At 40.8% G+C, this 18874-nt stretch overlaps 3 protein-coding genes across 3 annotated transcripts; 2 read left to right on the forward strand and 1 right to left on the reverse strand.

Moving 5' to 3' along the window:
• Positions 1-818: 818 nt before the first annotated feature.
• RB195_010762 (uncharacterized protein) lies at positions 819-9123 on the forward strand (the record flags this gene model as incomplete). Its single annotated transcript, XM_064191900.1, has 9 exons — positions 819-935; positions 1886-1969; positions 2030-2152; positions 6730-6808; positions 6961-7121; positions 7181-7250; positions 8424-8534; positions 8604-8769; positions 8988-9123. The coding sequence occupies 9 exons, from the start codon at positions 819-821 to the stop codon at positions 9121-9123; spliced, it is 1047 nt and encodes a 348-aa protein (XP_064049483.1).
• A 314-nt stretch (positions 9124-9437) lies between these two features.
• Positions 9438-16692, forward strand: RB195_010763 (uncharacterized protein; the record flags this gene model as incomplete). Its single annotated transcript, XM_064191901.1, has 11 exons — positions 9438-9465; positions 9532-9599; positions 9700-9804; positions 9867-9950; positions 12967-13120; positions 14024-14157; positions 14236-14409; positions 14482-14535; positions 14593-14679; positions 16214-16306; positions 16534-16692. The coding sequence occupies 11 exons, from the start codon at positions 9438-9440 to the stop codon at positions 16690-16692; spliced, it is 1140 nt and encodes a 379-aa protein (XP_064049484.1).
• Positions 16693-18040: 1348 nt separating this feature from the next.
• RB195_010764 (uncharacterized protein) lies at positions 18041-18539 on the reverse strand (the record flags this gene model as incomplete). The annotated part of the gene is made up of 2 exons (XM_064191902.1): positions 18041-18355; positions 18429-18539. The coding sequence occupies 2 exons, from the start codon at positions 18537-18539 to the stop codon at positions 18041-18043; spliced, it is 426 nt and encodes a 141-aa protein (XP_064049485.1).
• Between the last annotated feature and the right edge of the window lie 335 nt (positions 18540-18874).

Consider the following 18874-nt stretch of genomic DNA (forward strand, 5'->3'; position numbering starts at 1 on the left):
TTGGTGAAGATGATCACTCAGCGGAGAGACAACAGTTGAGGTGTTTACAGTCGTCGCCGGACTGCTCAATCGGGTTGACGCGACGCATCTGCCGCAACACACATTCTTCTGCAAGACACACAAATTCGCTTCGCTCTAAATTGCTCTAGTCGAACGCACGCTGGCCCTCTTGATTGCGCCACCGACTATAAACAAGCAACACTGCTACTAACTCCTCCGGTGTTCAACATTGTCAGTAACGACTCAATGCCCAATTCTTGCAGTCAGCAGGGATATTCTTCTGCTCGGAAAAACTACGATGCTCTCGTTTATGTGAGGAAACCGCGGGGAACATACAACAATCCCGTCTTGATGCGGTCCATCCATAGAGGTCAATCAAGGCAATTACCAAGTATTAGAGTTACATTAGAGGCTTTTCAGAAGCATACAGGCCCCTAACAGCATAATGACCCTAACTTCCTCAAAAGAAAGGAAAACCCATGTGAAGTGAATATTGTTGCGATAAAAACTTTCCCATCGGGGCTGTTTCTGCAATCTCGCAGCTGTCTCACATATGACGCGCAATTTGAAATTCGGCGACGATTTCGAAAATTAAGTCAGCTGCATGGTTGCATTTGACGTCAAGAGCTTGTTGTGTCTTATCTGATTAGGGTGTTGCGTGAGAAGATCGGCCGATTTCGTTTGCTCCTCATAAATCCTCTCTCCAAGTGCTTCTCCGCCTTCAGTTCTTTCGGACGTGTTATCCTTCTTTTGCCTTTGTATTATTTACTTTTGTTTATATGTAAGCATCGAATTCTTCTTAGCATTAGTATTTTCAGATGGATAAAGGTGAGAAGATTGGAGATGGTGACAATTCTCTTCATGAAAGCTTCTCAAAGGCGGAGGAAGTGATCAGTGACATTGAAAGCGGGCAGTTCTCGTCAAACGATATGCAGGTGAATTATCTACCTTCAGTTGTTTCCTTCAGCTGATCTTTGTAAACTGGAAAATATGAAATCATTGAAAGAGCACTTACCAGTGGATTTCCACATGCACAATTCATGGACAGTTTTCCTCAAGTATAGTCGGCACTGAACTTGTTCAACCGTGGGAACGCGACGCGCCTTCGATTTCGGAAATGCGGATGAGAGATGCAGTGTGTGTCGAGAACAAAAGACCAGGCGTTGCGGCAGAAGCTTCGCAACTGGACAGTTGGATACGAAGCCCCGATTATGTGCATCCCTAGATTCTTTGCGGAATGCACTATCACAAGGGTTAAGAGTAGCGTTATTTGCTGCCTTGTTTACCCTTACCTCTCTCCTACCAGCTAACAATCTAATTTAGCTATCTTAACTGTGAAGTACTGGTTGATCACAGCGTTTGCGCTCAGAGATTGTCGAGGAAATCACTCCAGTTACTCGAACTGTAGAAAGAACTTCTGAAGAACACACCCATATCTCGTTCTTAACTCTTTTTAGTGGTATTTTTCCTTTCTATGACTGTTGAGTTAATGTTAATGATAACTAACGGCACAGTTCTGAATGCTCAACCAGTAGTAAATTTTGACAGAATGTGTTTTTTTCCCCTATTTTCTGTCTATAGAGCTTTTGCACATCTGGAGCGAAGTTGTTTTCTTACAGAGAAGAAAAAAAAAACTGGTCAAGTGTTGCATAAGCGAGTTCTCTGTTCTGGGTTGTCTTTCTGTTTCTTTTTAATAAAATCCTCGATTGTGTTTGGTTATTATTTTTCCTTATTCTGATATGTCTGGCTCATTTTGTTCCCATAATGTGGGGTATTTCTTAGGAGTGATATTACAGTAATGCTCTGTCAAAATTTTTTTCTCATGAATCCTTATGGTACATAACGACGATACCTTTCAATTGCTTTTTCCATAACTGCATTCCAGGGTCGTATAAAGGACGCAATTGGGACATTAGAAGACCTCACCAGGGCTGTATCTACGCTATGTTTATTTTCAAGCAACGAGCAGGTCAGTAATTTGCGTGGTTTCGGAATCACCTTCATGTTTCATACGCATTTCATTCACCAGGTTGAGGATATACCCACATCTTCCCTTCCTTATCTACTTATACCGTGCTATCTCGGTGTTGCCCAACACAACATTGCAACTACTGATCCTATCCAACGCCGGGATCAGCTGCGATTAGCGAAGGTTTGTCTATTATAAAATAGTTGTTTCTTCGCTCTCAAAAATATGAAATCAGTTCATCCGTATGAGAGATAGGAGTAGTTCGAATGTTCTTTTGTCTTGAAACCTCGGCATATTCCGTCTGTGTTTTGTTATAGTATGCCTGCGAGGTTTTTAGGTGGAACCTTTATTTGCCTGACGTTTCGGCTTTTTCGCTGTCTTCAGAGGCCTAAATAGAGGATGACTGGAGCAGTGCTACGTTTATCCCGTCAAATGCTACACTACCCTGGGTCAGTGCTTCGATAATCGTTCAGGGTAGTGAAAACAGAAACCCATCTACATTAAAAATGGTCTTACGTTTTGCTCCACCGGATGTGGCGCGGCTGGTTGCACGCACTTGTCACTCAGTGTACCAGCGAATGAGTATTACTGCGAGTAGATCACCAGCGACGATGTAGATGATTTGATCTACACACAGAATATCAGGCGGTTATAGGTCACAGAGCGGTACAAGTGGCAAGAACTCATTCGTTATCGACAAGCATTCATTCCTATTATTCATTGAAGGGTTTCTTTTAAGAATCCAAAACGCCTCCAACGTCTTCCTTGCCGATAGTTCTGTTTCGTGAGCCAGTATAACGCATTTCACATCGTAATCTTTTCCATTGTGGGCCTTATGTCTGTGCCTTCCTAGTGGTGTTATCAAACTTTTTCGTCGTTTTCCTGCCATGTGTTCATTAATCCTCACTCCAACATTCCTACCGGTCTCCCCAATGTAAGTTGCATTGCATATCAAGCACTCAATCTCATATATTACCCCCATTTTTGCGCAGTCGCCTGTTTTTCCGTAAGGACAAATAACACATCTTTCACAGATGCAGTATCTATCATATAGTCTGTTTCTAACAAGCTGGCTTTTGACGTTTGCATTTGGGATATTTACCAAGATCACGTCATCTTGTAATGCGTGGATAATGCTGCGCTGAACAGCGGCACTAACACTGCTAGAGATAAAAGGAAAACACAGAGAAATTTTGTTTTCGCGCGGAACATTGCTATTTACAGTGCGGGTTCTTCGGTAATGCGGACGTACTGTATGGCCATTAGCACATGCAATTTTCAAGGCTAGTTTTCGTGATTCGTGTCGTTCTTGGTTGCCAGTGTATACTTCACTAGCGGTTTTGAACATATTACGAATAACTGCGCGTTTTACTGCAGTCGGATGTGCAGATTTGGCGTGCAATATGATGTTCTTGCAACTTTCTTTGCGATACCACTTTACTCTAATAATGTCGTTAGAAGTACTTACTTGGGTGTTGAGGTAAGGAAGCCATCCTTCTTTTGGGGTTTCTCGCGTGAGTCTTATATATTGCGATTGTTGGTTGAGTATTCGGAAACACTCGTCCATTTCGGACTGTGTTGATGTTATGATGTAACTGTCGTCAATATATCTGCAATACATTATTGGTCTATGTGAGAGCACTGGTTCTTCGATTCTGCTCATGGAGCAGATCACCAGTACTGGTGCTTATCGTTGACCCATTGCTAGCCCTCTCAGTTACGCAAAATAATTTCCTGACCACCTGAAGATATTACAATTCAGGCATTCCTTGATAAGTGTTATTATGCGAGATTTACTTAGTCCATATGTTTCCAAGTTGTTACCATGTAAATGTATCATCTCCGAGAGAGCTTGCAGCGCTTCACTGTTTTTTACATTCGTGTAGATTCATCCGCCCTCACGTTCACTTCAATTCAGAATCGTTTGAGGTTCACGAACGTGTAACTGGCCTATACAATGACTTGCGGTGGCTAGCCGATGTGTCAAGTCAGTGTCTTTATCCTCCTAGACAAGTGTAGTACCAATTTATCGATCTCGGAGGGATCAAAGGCTAAGTGAGCATTAGGACGGATTCGAACCTCCGATCGATCGCGCAGGAAGCGGAACCTCTAACCGCTACGCTACACCCGCCCCATAATATATACGTATATATATATATATATATATATATATATATATATATATATATATATATATATATATATATAGTACTACTAAATACTGCATTGATACTTATTGATCTTGCGTAAAGGGAGAAGGAAGGACAATAAGAAATTCTCATGTTCAGTTTGTATGGAATATAAATGATTAAGCAGGATGATTTCTTCTGCTCCATCATTATTTCACCGCTCATTTTTGCACAAAATAGCTGACTATAAAGATAGATTTACGGAACGTATGACTTTTCCGTCGCGCTGTACATTTTTTAATACGTATAGCTGCTTAAGCATCAATAATAACAGAATTTTCGCAAGTTCAGAAGAGGCGAAATATCATGTTACTTGTTTTTCTTTTCAATATGCAAGAGATTTGTTCACTGCTGACAGGGGTAGTTTGTATCGAGCACCTTCTGAGTGGGTCGTGGAAGTGAAACCAGACAATCATATTTCGAGGTGCCCTAGCAGTGCGTCCTTATTTATCAAATTTCTGCTGAAATCCAGCTGACTATGGAAGACACGAAGAATAGTAGCTGGATTGTTATTCATCAGAAATAATATTTCGATGTTTATTAGAAAATAATGCTTGTGATTATTTGCTCAATTTCTTTTCGTTTTTAAATTTCTAGCAGTTTAAGGGCATCACCCCACGAATGTGAGGTGGTGATGATTTCAGGTGGAGTATCTGTATATGGTGTCGTAGATTATAGAGATAGGGGTAATTCCACTCTTCTCTCCCTGCATCACTGCAAACAGCCGCCTCCAGAATGCTGTTTTGTACGACGCCATCCATAACAACGCTCCACCTGTTGCGCCGCCCCCACCCTGCGATTCGTCGAAAATCAATTCGGACTGTCCCGATAAGCAGTAAGGGACGCTACGCGTGCAAGGGTGGCGCGCTGCAATAGAAGGCATCGTACAAAACAGCATTCAAAGACCGGCTGCTTGCAGTGATTCAAGGAGAGATGAGCGGAACCACTTCGGTCTCCATAATCTACGACCCTGTATATGGATACTCCACCTGAAATCCGTACCACCCCAGATTCGTGGTATGCTGCCTTTAAGGAGTGGAGGTGATTCCGTCCATTTCTTCCTAGTTGCCGTAAAAAAACGGTTCGGAAGATACGGCTTCGAGCGTTCCTGCCCGCTATTTTCTACGAGTTCGACTGGAGCGCGCCAGCCGTGTGCACACACCGCATCTCCCGGGCCGTTTTTTACGCCAGTTAACAAGAAATGGACGGAATCACCCACCTTCCATCCCGTATACGAATACTCCACCTGAAATCCGTACCACCTCAGATTCGTGGGGTGATGCCTTTAATGCTGCTGGGCTCAACGCTTGAAACAATAGCAGGCAGTTGATAGTATTCTCGGTATTTACAAGAATTGTCTGGAAAACTTATGAACTTTATTCATAATTTAAGTTTTAAAAAGAAGTGTTTTCTGTTTTCTTTTTCTTTTAATATAGTTGACCTGGAGTATCGAAAACTTCGTTTGTCATGACTTTACTGAACGTTTAAAGGTATGCTATTGCTGTCCTAGAACTGTTTTGGCCCTGGAATTACGAACTGATGATAAATGAAATAGGGAGTTAGCACTGAGGATGTCGAGCTTTTATAGAGTAAGTCAGTAAAATCTATCAAATCACCATTTCCACCTCTAATTCTGCCATGTAAAAATCAGTTTTTTTTTTTTGTTTTAGCCGGAGCATGTTAGAGGGGAAGAACAAGAACGGTAATTAAATGTGACGAGAAAAGTATTAGGTTGCTCGAAAAGTCTTGCATCAAAAATTTTTCTCAAATGACTTTATTTAGAACAATTCATATAAAGCAATATGTTCACCATAGACACCTGTGACCTTTGTCCCTCTTTTGGGCAAACCATTGATGCTCTCCGCCCAGAATTCAGGCATCGTATTTGTCGAACTTCTTCCCGTGCAGATGACGGTTCAACTGATTGAACAAATGATAGTATGTCACCTCAAGTTCCGGTGAATTAGGCCTGAGGGCGACCGAATGCCAGAAAAAAAGAATCGAACTCCGCAATTAGGTTGCGAATATCCAAAGCCAGATGCAGAAGTTGTAGTACATTTCTCATGTTTTGCAAATTGACAAAAGCGTGCACATGCCTTTTGATGTACCCCCATATGAAAAACTTTGAAAACTTTCTCGACGGTTCTCACACTTGCTAGAGCATTAGATTCATTTCTGAAAAATTCTGGATTTTTAAAGTTTTTCGTGCAAGATTTTCCGGGCTACTTGATATAGACCACAGCACAATTGGAACCACTAAAATATAAACGTGATTTACGTAAAAAAAAAACATGAAATTGTGTTGAGGATAGTGTAATTTAGAATGTGGAAGTTTTGTGATGCGAACTTGAGAAAGTGCCTATCCCATTGTTTCCTCTTTGCATGAGTGAACTCTTCAAGCTTGAAGAGGGGCTATAGAGTTCAACCAATAAGGCAGGGTCCGGGATGACCTATACAATTTCTACAACTTTGCTTGTAAGTGCGATTCCGTGCAATGTAAGTGAGATAGTGACGATCCAGTTATTCTATGATAGATTTGAATTACTCCACAGGGACAATTTTCATATTTAGGTGTATTACATTGACTTCATTCGACGCATAAGGAACTATGGTTTCGATTTCGAAAGCTATGCACTTTCTTTGGACAGTGGTGATTTCATTCTCCTCTTCTGAAGTATATTCTCTGTTGGATCTTTTTTTCAGTGGAAATCAGTAGCATTTTGTCAACTTTCTTATCCGAAAAATCTGAGGATTAACTGCAAAATCAACTGTTTAGTCACAAAGATCTGTTTTTTTTTTCAGGGGATTTGTCTGACACTCCACAGCCCTCGATAAAAAAGTTTAGTGGTGAAGAATTAAGGGAGCAGAAAATTGCACGTTTCCGGAGGCAAAAGGAGTTGAAACAAGCAATGCAAGCTTTAAAACAGCAAAAGCAGTTGAACAATTCTGATGATTCGATTGTGGTAGGAGAGTTGACTTTGATTGTGGCTTCAATTCATGTTTATTCACCATCGTTTTGCAGAGAGAGCTCCATCTAACACTGATAAAGTACTGGATCGAAAAGATTTTGGAGGAGTTAGGCTCTATTGAAGGTATCGTTGATTAGTTCCATGTCGTTTGCGTTTTTAGAATTAATAACATGTACATTTGCACAGGTGTAAGGTGGAAATGTCATGTCCAAACACTTTTCCTTATTCTGTTTATGGACCACTTCCTCTACCTTTTTATTGATCGGTTTTATCTGTTTGAGCCAAAGATTGAAACTCCTGAGATAAATGGCATGCCTCCGTTTTAAGTACGCCGAGGATTTTTTGAGGTGATCCACTGTCTTGGCGGACAGTGAAACTCTGAGAACTAAATTCACTAGTAGATTTTTTTCTTACCTGTGAAACCTGCATTGAACTCGCTCCTTTTTGTGCGTTGAACTTCAATTTTTTCCCCAGGATTTTTTACTCGTTGGTGCGTTGTAGAAGTCCCATCAGTAGTCATGAACAAAATTATTCTTTTCTAGAATTGTACGTAATTGTAATTGTAAATTCGCTGCCATTTCCCTCCTACATCAGTAGCGAAGTTTGAGTTCAACATTATCCCATAAAACTTCATTCAGTTAGTTGAAACTTTTTTAACACTAGACAAATGTGATGCAGTGATAAGAAGTTAAGCTGCGACTGCATGATTTTTTCTCCAGCTGTTCCTTTCATCCCTCCGGGATCGATAAACGTCGGTTCGTTTTGTCTACTAGGATAAAGGGCTGGTCCTGCAGGGATATTGTATTTAGCGTTCATAAATCTCAGGCGATGCTGAATTGATGTCGAAGATGTGCATAAAGCTTTTGATTAATACAAATCACCTTTCCTTTTTATTTAAAATAGTTCTGAAGAAAAGTTAACCTGCAACCAGACCACTTATGCATTTTCCTGAACCACTCTTAAGCTTAAAAAAATTCTCTAGTTTAAATGAAAAAGTCCGATGCTCATCACCAATAACCACTCGGCAGATACCGGAGCAGGTGAATGTCCGATTGAGATCTGGATATTATGGTGGGTGTGAATAACTTTCTCAAGGAGTTGTTAAGTGCCCAAATCATGATTCGACTTCTGCGGAACAGTTCGCGGTAGATGAAACGTTCGGTTCTTTTTTATTAAAGGACTATAAAAAACCGGACAGATTTATAGGAAAACGCGATAGTATAAATTCTCTGTTAAGGCTAACATCTCAGGAATTGTCTAACATAACAAGTAGTCTCTATTCACTACCAAATTCAGATGAGCTGCCGCTAGTGGAGATGATGGGGAAACGGCAGCTCGAGATGAAAAATGGTTCCGAATTAATTAACAACAGAGCAGCCTCCACTTCAGAAAGCGCTGCAAAGCCACGTGAGTAATTGTTTTATCTTCAAGAAATGTTCAAAAAGTCTTTTTTCTTTCCCAACTATGTCTTTGCAGCGGGTTTGAAGCCGTTCATCATCACTCGATCTGAGCAACAAAAAGCGGTTTTTGGTCTTGGATACCCATCAATCCCAACAATGACCGTCGACGAATGGTACAATCAGAGATTTGGTGATAATGCGTCATCAACACAGTCTTCTCAGAAACCTGGATGCTCCGACAGGTTTTCTTATCTTGATTTGTCTGAGACAGATGTACAATTTCTGTTCTACAACGTGGAAAATACGGTTAAAACGGCGAAATGATTGTTTACTAATGAATTTTTTGTCGTAATGTAGTTGCATGTGTGTAGTTGTCGAACATAAGTGTTACATTATAGAGAGAAAATAGCTGTTGTTTTAACCGATCGAAGCCAAGTTTATGCAACAAAAATATTTGAAGAAATGCGGGAGACGGTTGCGAGGAAGATCATGGACGAGAAGAAACTGAAGAGGAGACCAGAGCAAACCTGATGAGATGGGATGAATACAAGGATTTTCACCGCCGAGGATGGGGCAACACCCATAACAAAGGATAAAAAAGATAAAGTAGTTGTATATCGGCCGTCAGTCATACGTGTATCTACTTCATTGCTTCTTAGAGTACGTGTTCATTGCTTGATAGAATAATGTTTCGTCCAGTGTGTTTCTTTATATTTTCTTAGTTATTACTTCCTTTGTGTTATGCGCTGCCCAGATTCGATTTATTAACCATTTTAAATAAAAACTAGCAACAACCCATGAAGATCTCTGTTGTGGTTCATAGTCCACCTTCTGCTTATTGTTAAACTATCCCGTAAACCCTTTATTTTTCTAAAATAACATTCAGTTATTTTTGTAGCACCCCTCAGGAATGGAGAATTACAGAACAAAGGCACAAGGTTTGTTTCGACCATTGTGGCTTTAATACTACGTTGTTCAAAAATATCATGTACCAACATTTGCAGAATCGGATGTTTCTGACAATGAGGAAGAGGTGCTCCCATTGAACTCTGACGATGCTCCAAATGAAGAGGTTCGATTTTTTGTGGTCTTGTCTCCCGTGATTGGGTTAATTGAGTTTTGTGAATAATATGTTTTTTTTAGCTTGCCTTTATTCTTGCATTTTTTTTTAGGATGGTGAGCCTCCTGAGAAACGACCTGGTGGGAGTCTTTGGGGCGATTCCCTTGTTGAGCAGGGTTTGTTGCAGAGAGGCTCCCGTATCGCGTTGGAGAAGCAGGTTCAGCGATTATTTCAGTCGAATGCTAAGAATCTTATTATAATCTTATTATTGTTATTTAGAGAGAGTTGCGAGTGCCACGTGGAGTCGAATCATATCAGGTCCCATCTTCGTTCACTCGGGTCGAAAAGAAAGACTTTGAATCGGTATGGTTTAGAAGATATTTTTCAGAAAGCTTTCTTTAAGAACTTAGAAAAATGGGTGCCACTTTTTCGCAGTAGTACAACAGATGAGAAAGTACAGTAGAAGTAGTAAAAAATGAGTCTTTGTTTTCCCTTCCTATTCCTGGAATTGAGGCGCGAATTCGACTGAGACTTCTAGCGTATGTTATAATTACGTCTTGAAATGACATGCCAGGATATATGATATTCTGTATTAAGAAGTAAGAAGTTCGATCTTTTAAAATCACCGACCAAATTCTGTCAAGATGACGAGTGGTCAGCGGTTTCACCGTACACATAAGAGCTGGCAAACACTAGCAAACATTGCAACAATTCAATTGGAAGCTTGAATGAGCATTCCAATCCTTTGTATGATATCCGTTGGCCTTCATGACAACCTGTCATCTCTGCAGCCTACACTCCAAAAACTTCTCGATAACTGCTGATAGCATTTCCTTCCTAACTCAATCCCTCCAACGAAGTTCTTGTTGGCATTCTTTGCAACTACTCCTCTCTGCTGGTGCTCGATAGTGGCTGGAATGCTTCTGGCAACGATTCTACCTCAAAGGCAGCATACCTCGAAACTGGGGTGTTGGTATCTCTCCACGGATATACGGGGTTAGTGATTCAGTGGGCACGACGACCATAGATGTGATAGTCGGAGCCGATGCTCTGACTCCCTTCACTTTTGAACTCTCTTTTGGGGAAGGGATCTCCTTCACTTTTAAACGGTTGGCGAAATTACCCCCTTCACTTGAGCTGCACCCCATAAGCTAAACCCCCTTCACCTGAGGAGGGCCCGGCTTCTCGCTATCGCACCTATGACGACGATGCCCAATTCCTCCAAATTATCCGGAGAAAATGACGTGAGAAACAACCTTGTTGCATAGAGATTCCTGCGTGGCATCTAACGACGTGCCACCTTTGTGAGAGTAAGCATACGCGCAGCCTCCGCGAGCGAGCGGACGATTAGTAGTTGATGATTTTTCCTCTCACTGGCAGAGGGGGCGCCTTCTCGGAAACATTGGCCGTTGTTAGGTACTTCGTACGGGTATTCAGTGCGATAGATTGTTCTTTATAGTTAGGCGGAATTGAGCGTAATCCACCCCATAGTCGTGAACTGCGCCGATAATCCTATCTTCTCGTGAAGAGGTTCCTGCAAGTTCAATTTATAGTACACTGCCTTAAAGTCGCAGCCACAGCTTTACGTTTCTCAAGCAAGTGGCGTCTGGCTTCTATCATACGGACTTGAGCACTAATAAAGGAGTCTTCATATGCGAAGAAGCACTCCCGCCATACGAAGAATCGACGATGCTATGAGGTGCCTCTCCATGCTTGGAGTCCCTTCCCGAATTCATAGAATCATGGAGAATTCTGTATACCAGAAGATTCCTAGTATGATATTCTAGGCTCTAGGGAGGAACAGGGTATGCAAAGCCGTAGCCATATTTGTTACATATTGCATTTATACCCCACAACTATTTATTTACAGCTCTATAGTGACAACAAACTATTATATATAAAATTTGATCGTCGATTGAATTGAAATTAATGAAAGAACTGTGATCTGCACAGGCACGCCATTATTCGTTTTTCCACTGTTTTACTTTAATGCTCGACAGTGGAAGAACGCTGCCAAAGGTTGTAATAAAGCGAAAAATTCTACAGGAAAAAGGCTACGAAACACAGAACATGTTATCAACGGGGAGTGTTAAATGACCAGTTTGACAGTTGGTGAGGGTCCAACGAAAAGTGCTTTATTGAATTCGATATGGAGAGTTCTATGCAAAAATGCAGGAGGAAAAGAGGAGTGCAGAGTTTGGAAAATTTCGATAAATGACGACAGCCGTCCTGTCGGCTTTTATCTACCAGCTCTATTAAAGGCATCACTCCACGAATCTGAAGTGGTACGGATTTCAAGTGGAGTATTCGTATACGGGATGGGAGACTATGGAGAGGGGGGTGATTCCGTCCATTTCTTCCTAATTGCCGCAAAAAACGGCCCGGAAGATACGGCTTCAGGCGTACTGGCGCACTATTTTCTACAGGGAGTTCGACTGGAGCGCGCCAGCCTTGTGCGGCGCCGCATCTTTCGGTCAATTAGGAAAAAAATGGACGGAATCACCCCCCTCTCCATAGTCTCCCATCCCGTATACGAATACTCCACCTGAAATCTGCACCACCTCAGATTCGTGGGGTGATGCCTTTAAGGGACTTCTCCCCACGAAAAAAATATAAGTTGGTGAACGTATCAGTTCTCCAGCAACATAATTGACGTAGGAACGATTCTCTTTCTTGCAGCATTGCTAATGCAGAAACATATTAACATATTCTAAACATCGCATTCTCCGGTTTAAAACACGACTCAGCTGTAACGATTGTTTGTCATCGTCGGATAGAGAATGAAGAAGTCAGCTAGACGATATCGTGAACTAGCTTCCTGGTTCTCTTTAACAAATGTGACGCCGAACGGTTTGAATGATCTATAGTTGGGTCAAAACGATATGAAGCACGAACAGTTGCGTAAGTGGTGGAGAGTGGAGGTTGGGATCGTGTAAGGATCTTCGCTACCGCCACCCACCTCTGCAGTTCGCCATGGCCCCACCTCGATTCAAACCGTTGTCTCCATCGCAACCCTTCGACCGCAGACGCTTACGCAATTCTCCGTGCTTCATGTCTTTTTAACCCGACTATACCTTTCTTTGTATCAATTAAGGGAAGATTTCTGCAAATGCGACCTTCATTCCATGTTTTTCTACACCGACGTTGAAAAGACAATTTTTTGATGCAAATACCAATTTCAGAATAACTTCTGAATTCTAGCGTGTTCATAAGAAAACAAACAAACCAAAAAGCCCAGCGAAATTTGCAGAAATGGCTGGAGTCAAATATTAATTGCTCTTAATTATATTCAATGTAAAGAACACTAGTTTAGCTTGTTTCAAGAAATTAGAATTGTGCTGAAGTTCGTCCCTCGATTGCTTTTTTGTATCTTATCCAGTTTGTTCAACGTGAAGTACCAATCAACTCGAGTGAAGACCCATTTGGAGATGCTCCTGTTGACTTATCTGGAGAAACTGCGTTCTGCGAACGACTGTCTGAGGGCAGTTGGCTTCCTCGCGGTCGAAGTATTAGGAACGAATCGAATCGAAGAGGTTTTTTTTTATTATTTTCACCGTTTTTCTTTTTGCTTTTACTCAACTGCACATTTTTATGAGGTAAGTAAAAGACGGGGTAGCATTGCATTATTTGAGTATTTTACGATCCTTTGGGTTTGGAACTCGAAAAGAATGTCTGAGATTCGAATTCTCGAAGTCTGAAATCTCTACTGAAGTGAAGCTTTGGTGAAACACTAGCCCAACTGTGTTCGTAAATAAACAGGAAAGTGCTGAAGGATTTGAGAACTAGGGTTTCACTGCTCTGCGTTATTCGTCGTTTGGAACCTCATCGACATTGTTTTATTGAGGAAAGCTTTGATTGAGCATATTGAATCGGAACCTATGTTATAGCTCTGAGTATATGAATACCATGAATGAATGAGTACCACCAGATGAAATCATGCGTAGGAAACATGCTTTTTAGATTTCAACTTGATAAGTCTTTGCTTTATAACGAACTGATTGCAGTTCTAGATTGAATTTGGAGTTTATATACTCTATTAATGGAGTACTCTCACAACGAAGATATCAGGGAAATATACCCATTGATTTTGAGTTTCTCAAGAAAAGTCCTGAACTAACAGGAAGAGAATTGTCCTAACCGATGAAACACCGAATGGGCTTTTCTTGCCTATTGATTTAGGTTCAATGTTATAAAAGTTGTAGACAGTGCATAGTTGCGTAGTGGATGTTCTGTTACCTTTTTTGTAGTTGCTACTTTTTGAGAGTATTTATGCATCTAAAAGAAATACGAAAAATAAATCGACTGCCTGAACTTCCCGAATGTATTCTTATGTTGAGCACCCATAGCGTAGTTTCCAAAATCGAGGTAATTGAGATAACGTATGGCTGGCAGTTATTTTCATCTTATAGCTTCTATCTTTTAATTGTAAAATCAAGGACAATCGTCAAGTCGAAACAATCGAGGACGAGGTACTGGTCCTAATGGGCATTTTCACCGAGGACAGAGAGGGAGCATTAGAAGTAGAGGTCGTGATGGTGGAAACGGATTAAAGCGGCCATGGACAGGAAAAGTAGTGTACTTATATTTTCATTTTTCTTTCACCGTCGCTCTGCTTTTATTTCTTGTTTTCTACATGTACATTTCTCAGGTCACTGATCCTGCCCAGCTGCTTCTAGCATCGTATTCGCTTGAAACTTTGATGGCCGTTGAATTTGCTTCCGATATTTCTGTGGAACAACTTGGAGACGAGATGGCTAAGGCAATGGGGGAGCGGGATCCCAAAACTGTGAAGAGTATTGTCCAAGTATGCGGTGTTGAAAAGGTATATGTTAAGAAGGTTACCTGCTTGTACAATTCAATATTTTCGTATGTATCATATCGTTTCCACTTTCAGGCTATTGCGTTGTTCGAGGAGACACGCAGTGTCGAATCTCAGGGAGGAATGATGGTTCCGTTCCAAGTATTTCGCGTTACACTATCTACATATGAGCTTTATTATGTTTAGATTGACAACGGGCAAAGGAGGCGAACTCCAGGTGGAGTCTTCATTTCATTGTTCAAATTGGACCCAGATATTCCTGGAGACGTAAAGGTGACGTTTATTCTTTTTTTTATGCCGTTAGTTAGGCTTTTACCACCTTCTCCAGCGCCAAGAATTCTGTTTATTGCCTGTCTTTGGGGCCATCTGCTCCTTGATTTCCCTGTTTGTTTTGTTCGCCTCGTAAACTTCTGCACCAGGACCAGAACCGTAGTCTATCATCCGCACCTTACCAATGGTTAATCTTATTGGGGCGTAGTCGGCAAGAGATTTGGTTGTGACTGCATAATCGATCGCTCGAAACCACTCTTCCACCAACTAAGTCTTTCGTCCCTCCGGGGTCAGTAAATTGGACTACCAGACTTGTTTGGGGGTTGAGAACACTTACCTGACACATCGGCTCGCTCGTTATTGTAAGACTGCACATTCGTTCATGAACCTCAAACGATTCTTAGTTCAAGTTGAATCCGTAGACGCACACCAAAGGGATTGATCATCACATGCACTTTATCCATTTTGTCTTTTAAAAATTGTGTTTAAAACCTATATTGTGACGTCTCGCTGTATAACATTATTTGTTGCGAATTCCAGTGGTTTTGAGAGAGCGCTACGCTACGAGATTCATACATGGGGCTGACATGAACCAAAGCTGCCTTGGAGGACGACGTTTCTCGAAGTCTTGGCAAAGCCAGTCGATTACACCTATGTATATTGAACATATGTGTTGATCGAAAGCTGGTGATTGCCCGACGGTGCCCCACCGTCAATGAGTTGTGCATCATGTTGTGTGAAGCCAACTACTTTTCGTTGCCAGGAAATGTGCTTTTACGTATGAACACTCGACTTCACCTTTGGAAACTCTCCCTTCAAAAAGTTGTTGGAAATAATGAGATTCATTCGTAGAAACTTTTGGTAAACTTCTGACTGAGATTCCGTTCTATTGAAAAGCCTTTCTGTGCAAATGTCATCGCAAAAAAAAAAATCAGTCCAATGGGGATTTTCTACCATTGTTTGATGGAGTACTTCAAAAGTTTTGGCAGATAGGTTATAATTTTATAGACTAATTTTATCGTCAAGTTGATGAAATAGTGATGGGTTTCGGATGTTTGCTTATAACCAATGAATGAATGTTTGAATGAACAATGAATTCAGACCGTTCTGATCCGTCTGTAAAATCACCGTATCCCAAACTTTTAAATACAAATATGGAATAAACTTCTATATTTAAATATCATTCAAATTATATTCGCACGTGTCCAAGACATTTGTCCACAAATTTTCAAAAAAATAAGAAGAAGAAAAGATTTTGCTGTTTGACGCAGTTTTGATGAAACGGTGATCACAGAACAAGATCCCAAGATCCTGAAAACAATTCCCCAAGAACTTACTTTATTAGGAAGAAGAGCTCTTAGAAGGTGAAGATTTCCCACGTCTATAAGTAATGCGCAACTTGCAACGGATTATTTTTTCTTTTCAAATATCGGCACAGACCTTAATCTTAAATGAAATATGTTCTTAACATTCACAAAAGGGAATTTTTTTTTGAAATTTGGAGTTTGTATTCACCGTCTAGTTTTGTTATTTTAAGAAACGACTTTTTGAAGTCACAAAAACAGAGGCGCGAAGAGTGCTGCGCGCTCGAAGAAAAGGGCGATCTGATTTCTCGCATGACGTAGCCAAGGTATGTTCTTTTTTTGAACTGTTGTCTTTGACTATGATCGCGTAACTATCTGTTTTGGTTTTCGAGAGGATTCGTGTTAATTTCAGGTTTTGTAGCTAAGTAACTCAGAACATTTTGTAGATCCGAATGAGGAACTAGTTTATCTGTTGTCGGATTTGTTCAGCACGGAAAACTTTTTTCTTCACACAGTTTTATGAATATTGGCTATCGGACTCTACTTTTTTCAGGTGGCTGAACTTATAAAGAAAGAGAAAGGGAAGGATAACACAGAAGATACTCTGAAACCATTACCTCATGTGGAGCAGACCTTTCACCCAAATAGTTCGTCTGTTGCTGGTGGCAGCGTAGTGCTAAACGATCTCGGTGATGCAGAGATGGAATCATAACTACCTTTCGATTTGTTCTCTTCTTTCTGTTCTAAAGCTTTCTTTTGTATCTAACATACTATTCACTCTGACTCTGATTTTGACATACCGGTAGCTTTTTGATTCTCTATACACATTGTTTAATATGTTGTTACAAATTTTAGTAAAGTATACATAATCTGCGTTTTTTATTGGACAGTAACTGTCGTAGGGGATTAGAGGCGGAGTACGGTTCACACAAAGTTCCGGAATGTAGATGTGTTGTATTCAGTTTTTTCTGCGTTTAAACTTCATCTATAATCGTTGACCTCGGCCCTGATTTCGGAGACGAACTACTGATTGAGTTTTAGATAGTAGTAGTGTTGAGCTCAACAATTACTGACTTTAAAAGAGGTGTTGCTTAAAGACAGCGATAGCTTTCGATCCTCGATTTTTGCTTGTTTTGGTTGTCGATGTTGTTTAAAACAGTAGTAGAATAAGTTCAGGTCGTGGTGATCAAAACTCGCAGTGAAAATGAGAGAGTGATCAAACTAACTGAATCGGTAATTTTACCCACTCAGTTAGTTTGATCACTCTCTCATTTTCAAACTAACTGAGTGGGTAAAATTACCGATTCAGTTAGTTTGAACTTTAACTTTTAACTGAATGGGTAATTAAACCAACTCTTTGCGGCAGTACGGATATGTAGCCACTCTTTGATTGATTTGCAGCTCTTTGCCTGCATATGAAAGAGGAAGTCGTGGTTTCAACGAATTCAGTAAACGTCTGGATTTTAGAGTCAACTATGTGACTTTTACAGTGCATTCATCATAAAATGCTTACATGTATCCGGACGTCTACTCTGTCGCAGATTTGCGTGTTGAATGGTTTTGGGTCTGATTGAAGGATTAGTTTTTCTAGTTGATATTTTATTAATCAGAAAAAGAAACAGTGGAAGTTCAGGTGCTTAGAATGTTAGAAACGTTTGCAGTCGCGGTTTTTTTATACGCAATTGGGATACCAGCATTCCGTTGAATTTCTTTGAAATCCAATTAAAATTGGTTCCAACCAACAACGAACCCTACTTTGTTTCCACTTTTTTTTTCGGGCGCTGAACTGTGTCGTTACAGCGCGCTGATGGAAGCTAATCAACCATGACTACTTCTAATGAGCACATATTTAATTTATGAGTGTATAAAAATGTTAGAAAGTCTCATTGTTCAATGTTTAGTGTCGTAGAGTAAAATACGATTTTTCAAACTGTAGGAATAGAGCGTATATTTAATTTTAGCACGAAAATGATACTTGTATTTGAAGTATGGGAATTTCCTTATGGAGAGATTTCTTTCTATTGCGTCCAGAAAAAAAAAATCGACATAATCTACAGTGATTATGGTGAGCTGATGAGCTCGGATATGTTCGTTCCGTTGAGCGTCAATGAGGCATCAGAAACCCATCCGTTTTTCATTAACATCGCCTTTTGCAGATTCAGCTGAAGATCGACGCATCCACATGTTTCGTCGAATTCGGCCAGCATTTGCTCCGCTTGGTTGATGCTAGATTTTATCAGAATGTCATCAGCAAAACGTAGATGGTGTAGCTGACGACCTTCAACCTTCACTTCTATGTCACTATACTCCAGCTTTCGCATTGTGCTCTTGAGCGTGGTTTTAGGAGAGATTGTATCACCCTGCCGGATTCCCTTCTTCACAATGATGACATTCTTGCAGAACGGAGAAATTCTGGTCTTGGAGTTACTGTACAATTCCAGAAAGTACCTTCATGCACTGAGTACTGACGCCTTGGTTGTCCAATTCTCCCATGACCTCTTCTGTCGCAAGTGAGTCGAAAGCCTTTTTTAAGTCGACGAAAGTGAGACACAGCAGCATCTTGTACTCTTGCGATGCCTCGATGAGTTTCGAAAGAGTACGAATGTGGTTAATCGTGCTGAATCCTTTTCGATATTCTGTTTCTTCGCATGATTCTCCTCCATCTAATACTTTTAATCCTGTTTAGGATTACTCTCGTGAAGAGTTCGTAGATGGCAGGCAATAAGTAGAACGCACGAAAGTTGCCTATGTCATGTGGACCTCTTCGTATGTATATCCGGGTATAGCCGGGTTCTGCTGGTTTTTCATTATTTAGGAACCTTGCATCCTGATAGAATAACGAGTGAGGAGCCTCGCTAGTGGATAGACTAGGACTGCCACTACGTTCTGCAGAT

This window comes from Necator americanus, chromosome III, assembly GCF_031761385.1.
Source record: "Necator americanus strain Aroian chromosome III, whole genome shotgun sequence".
NCBI classification, from domain to species: domain Eukaryota; kingdom Metazoa; phylum Nematoda; class Chromadorea; order Rhabditida; family Ancylostomatidae; genus Necator; species Necator americanus.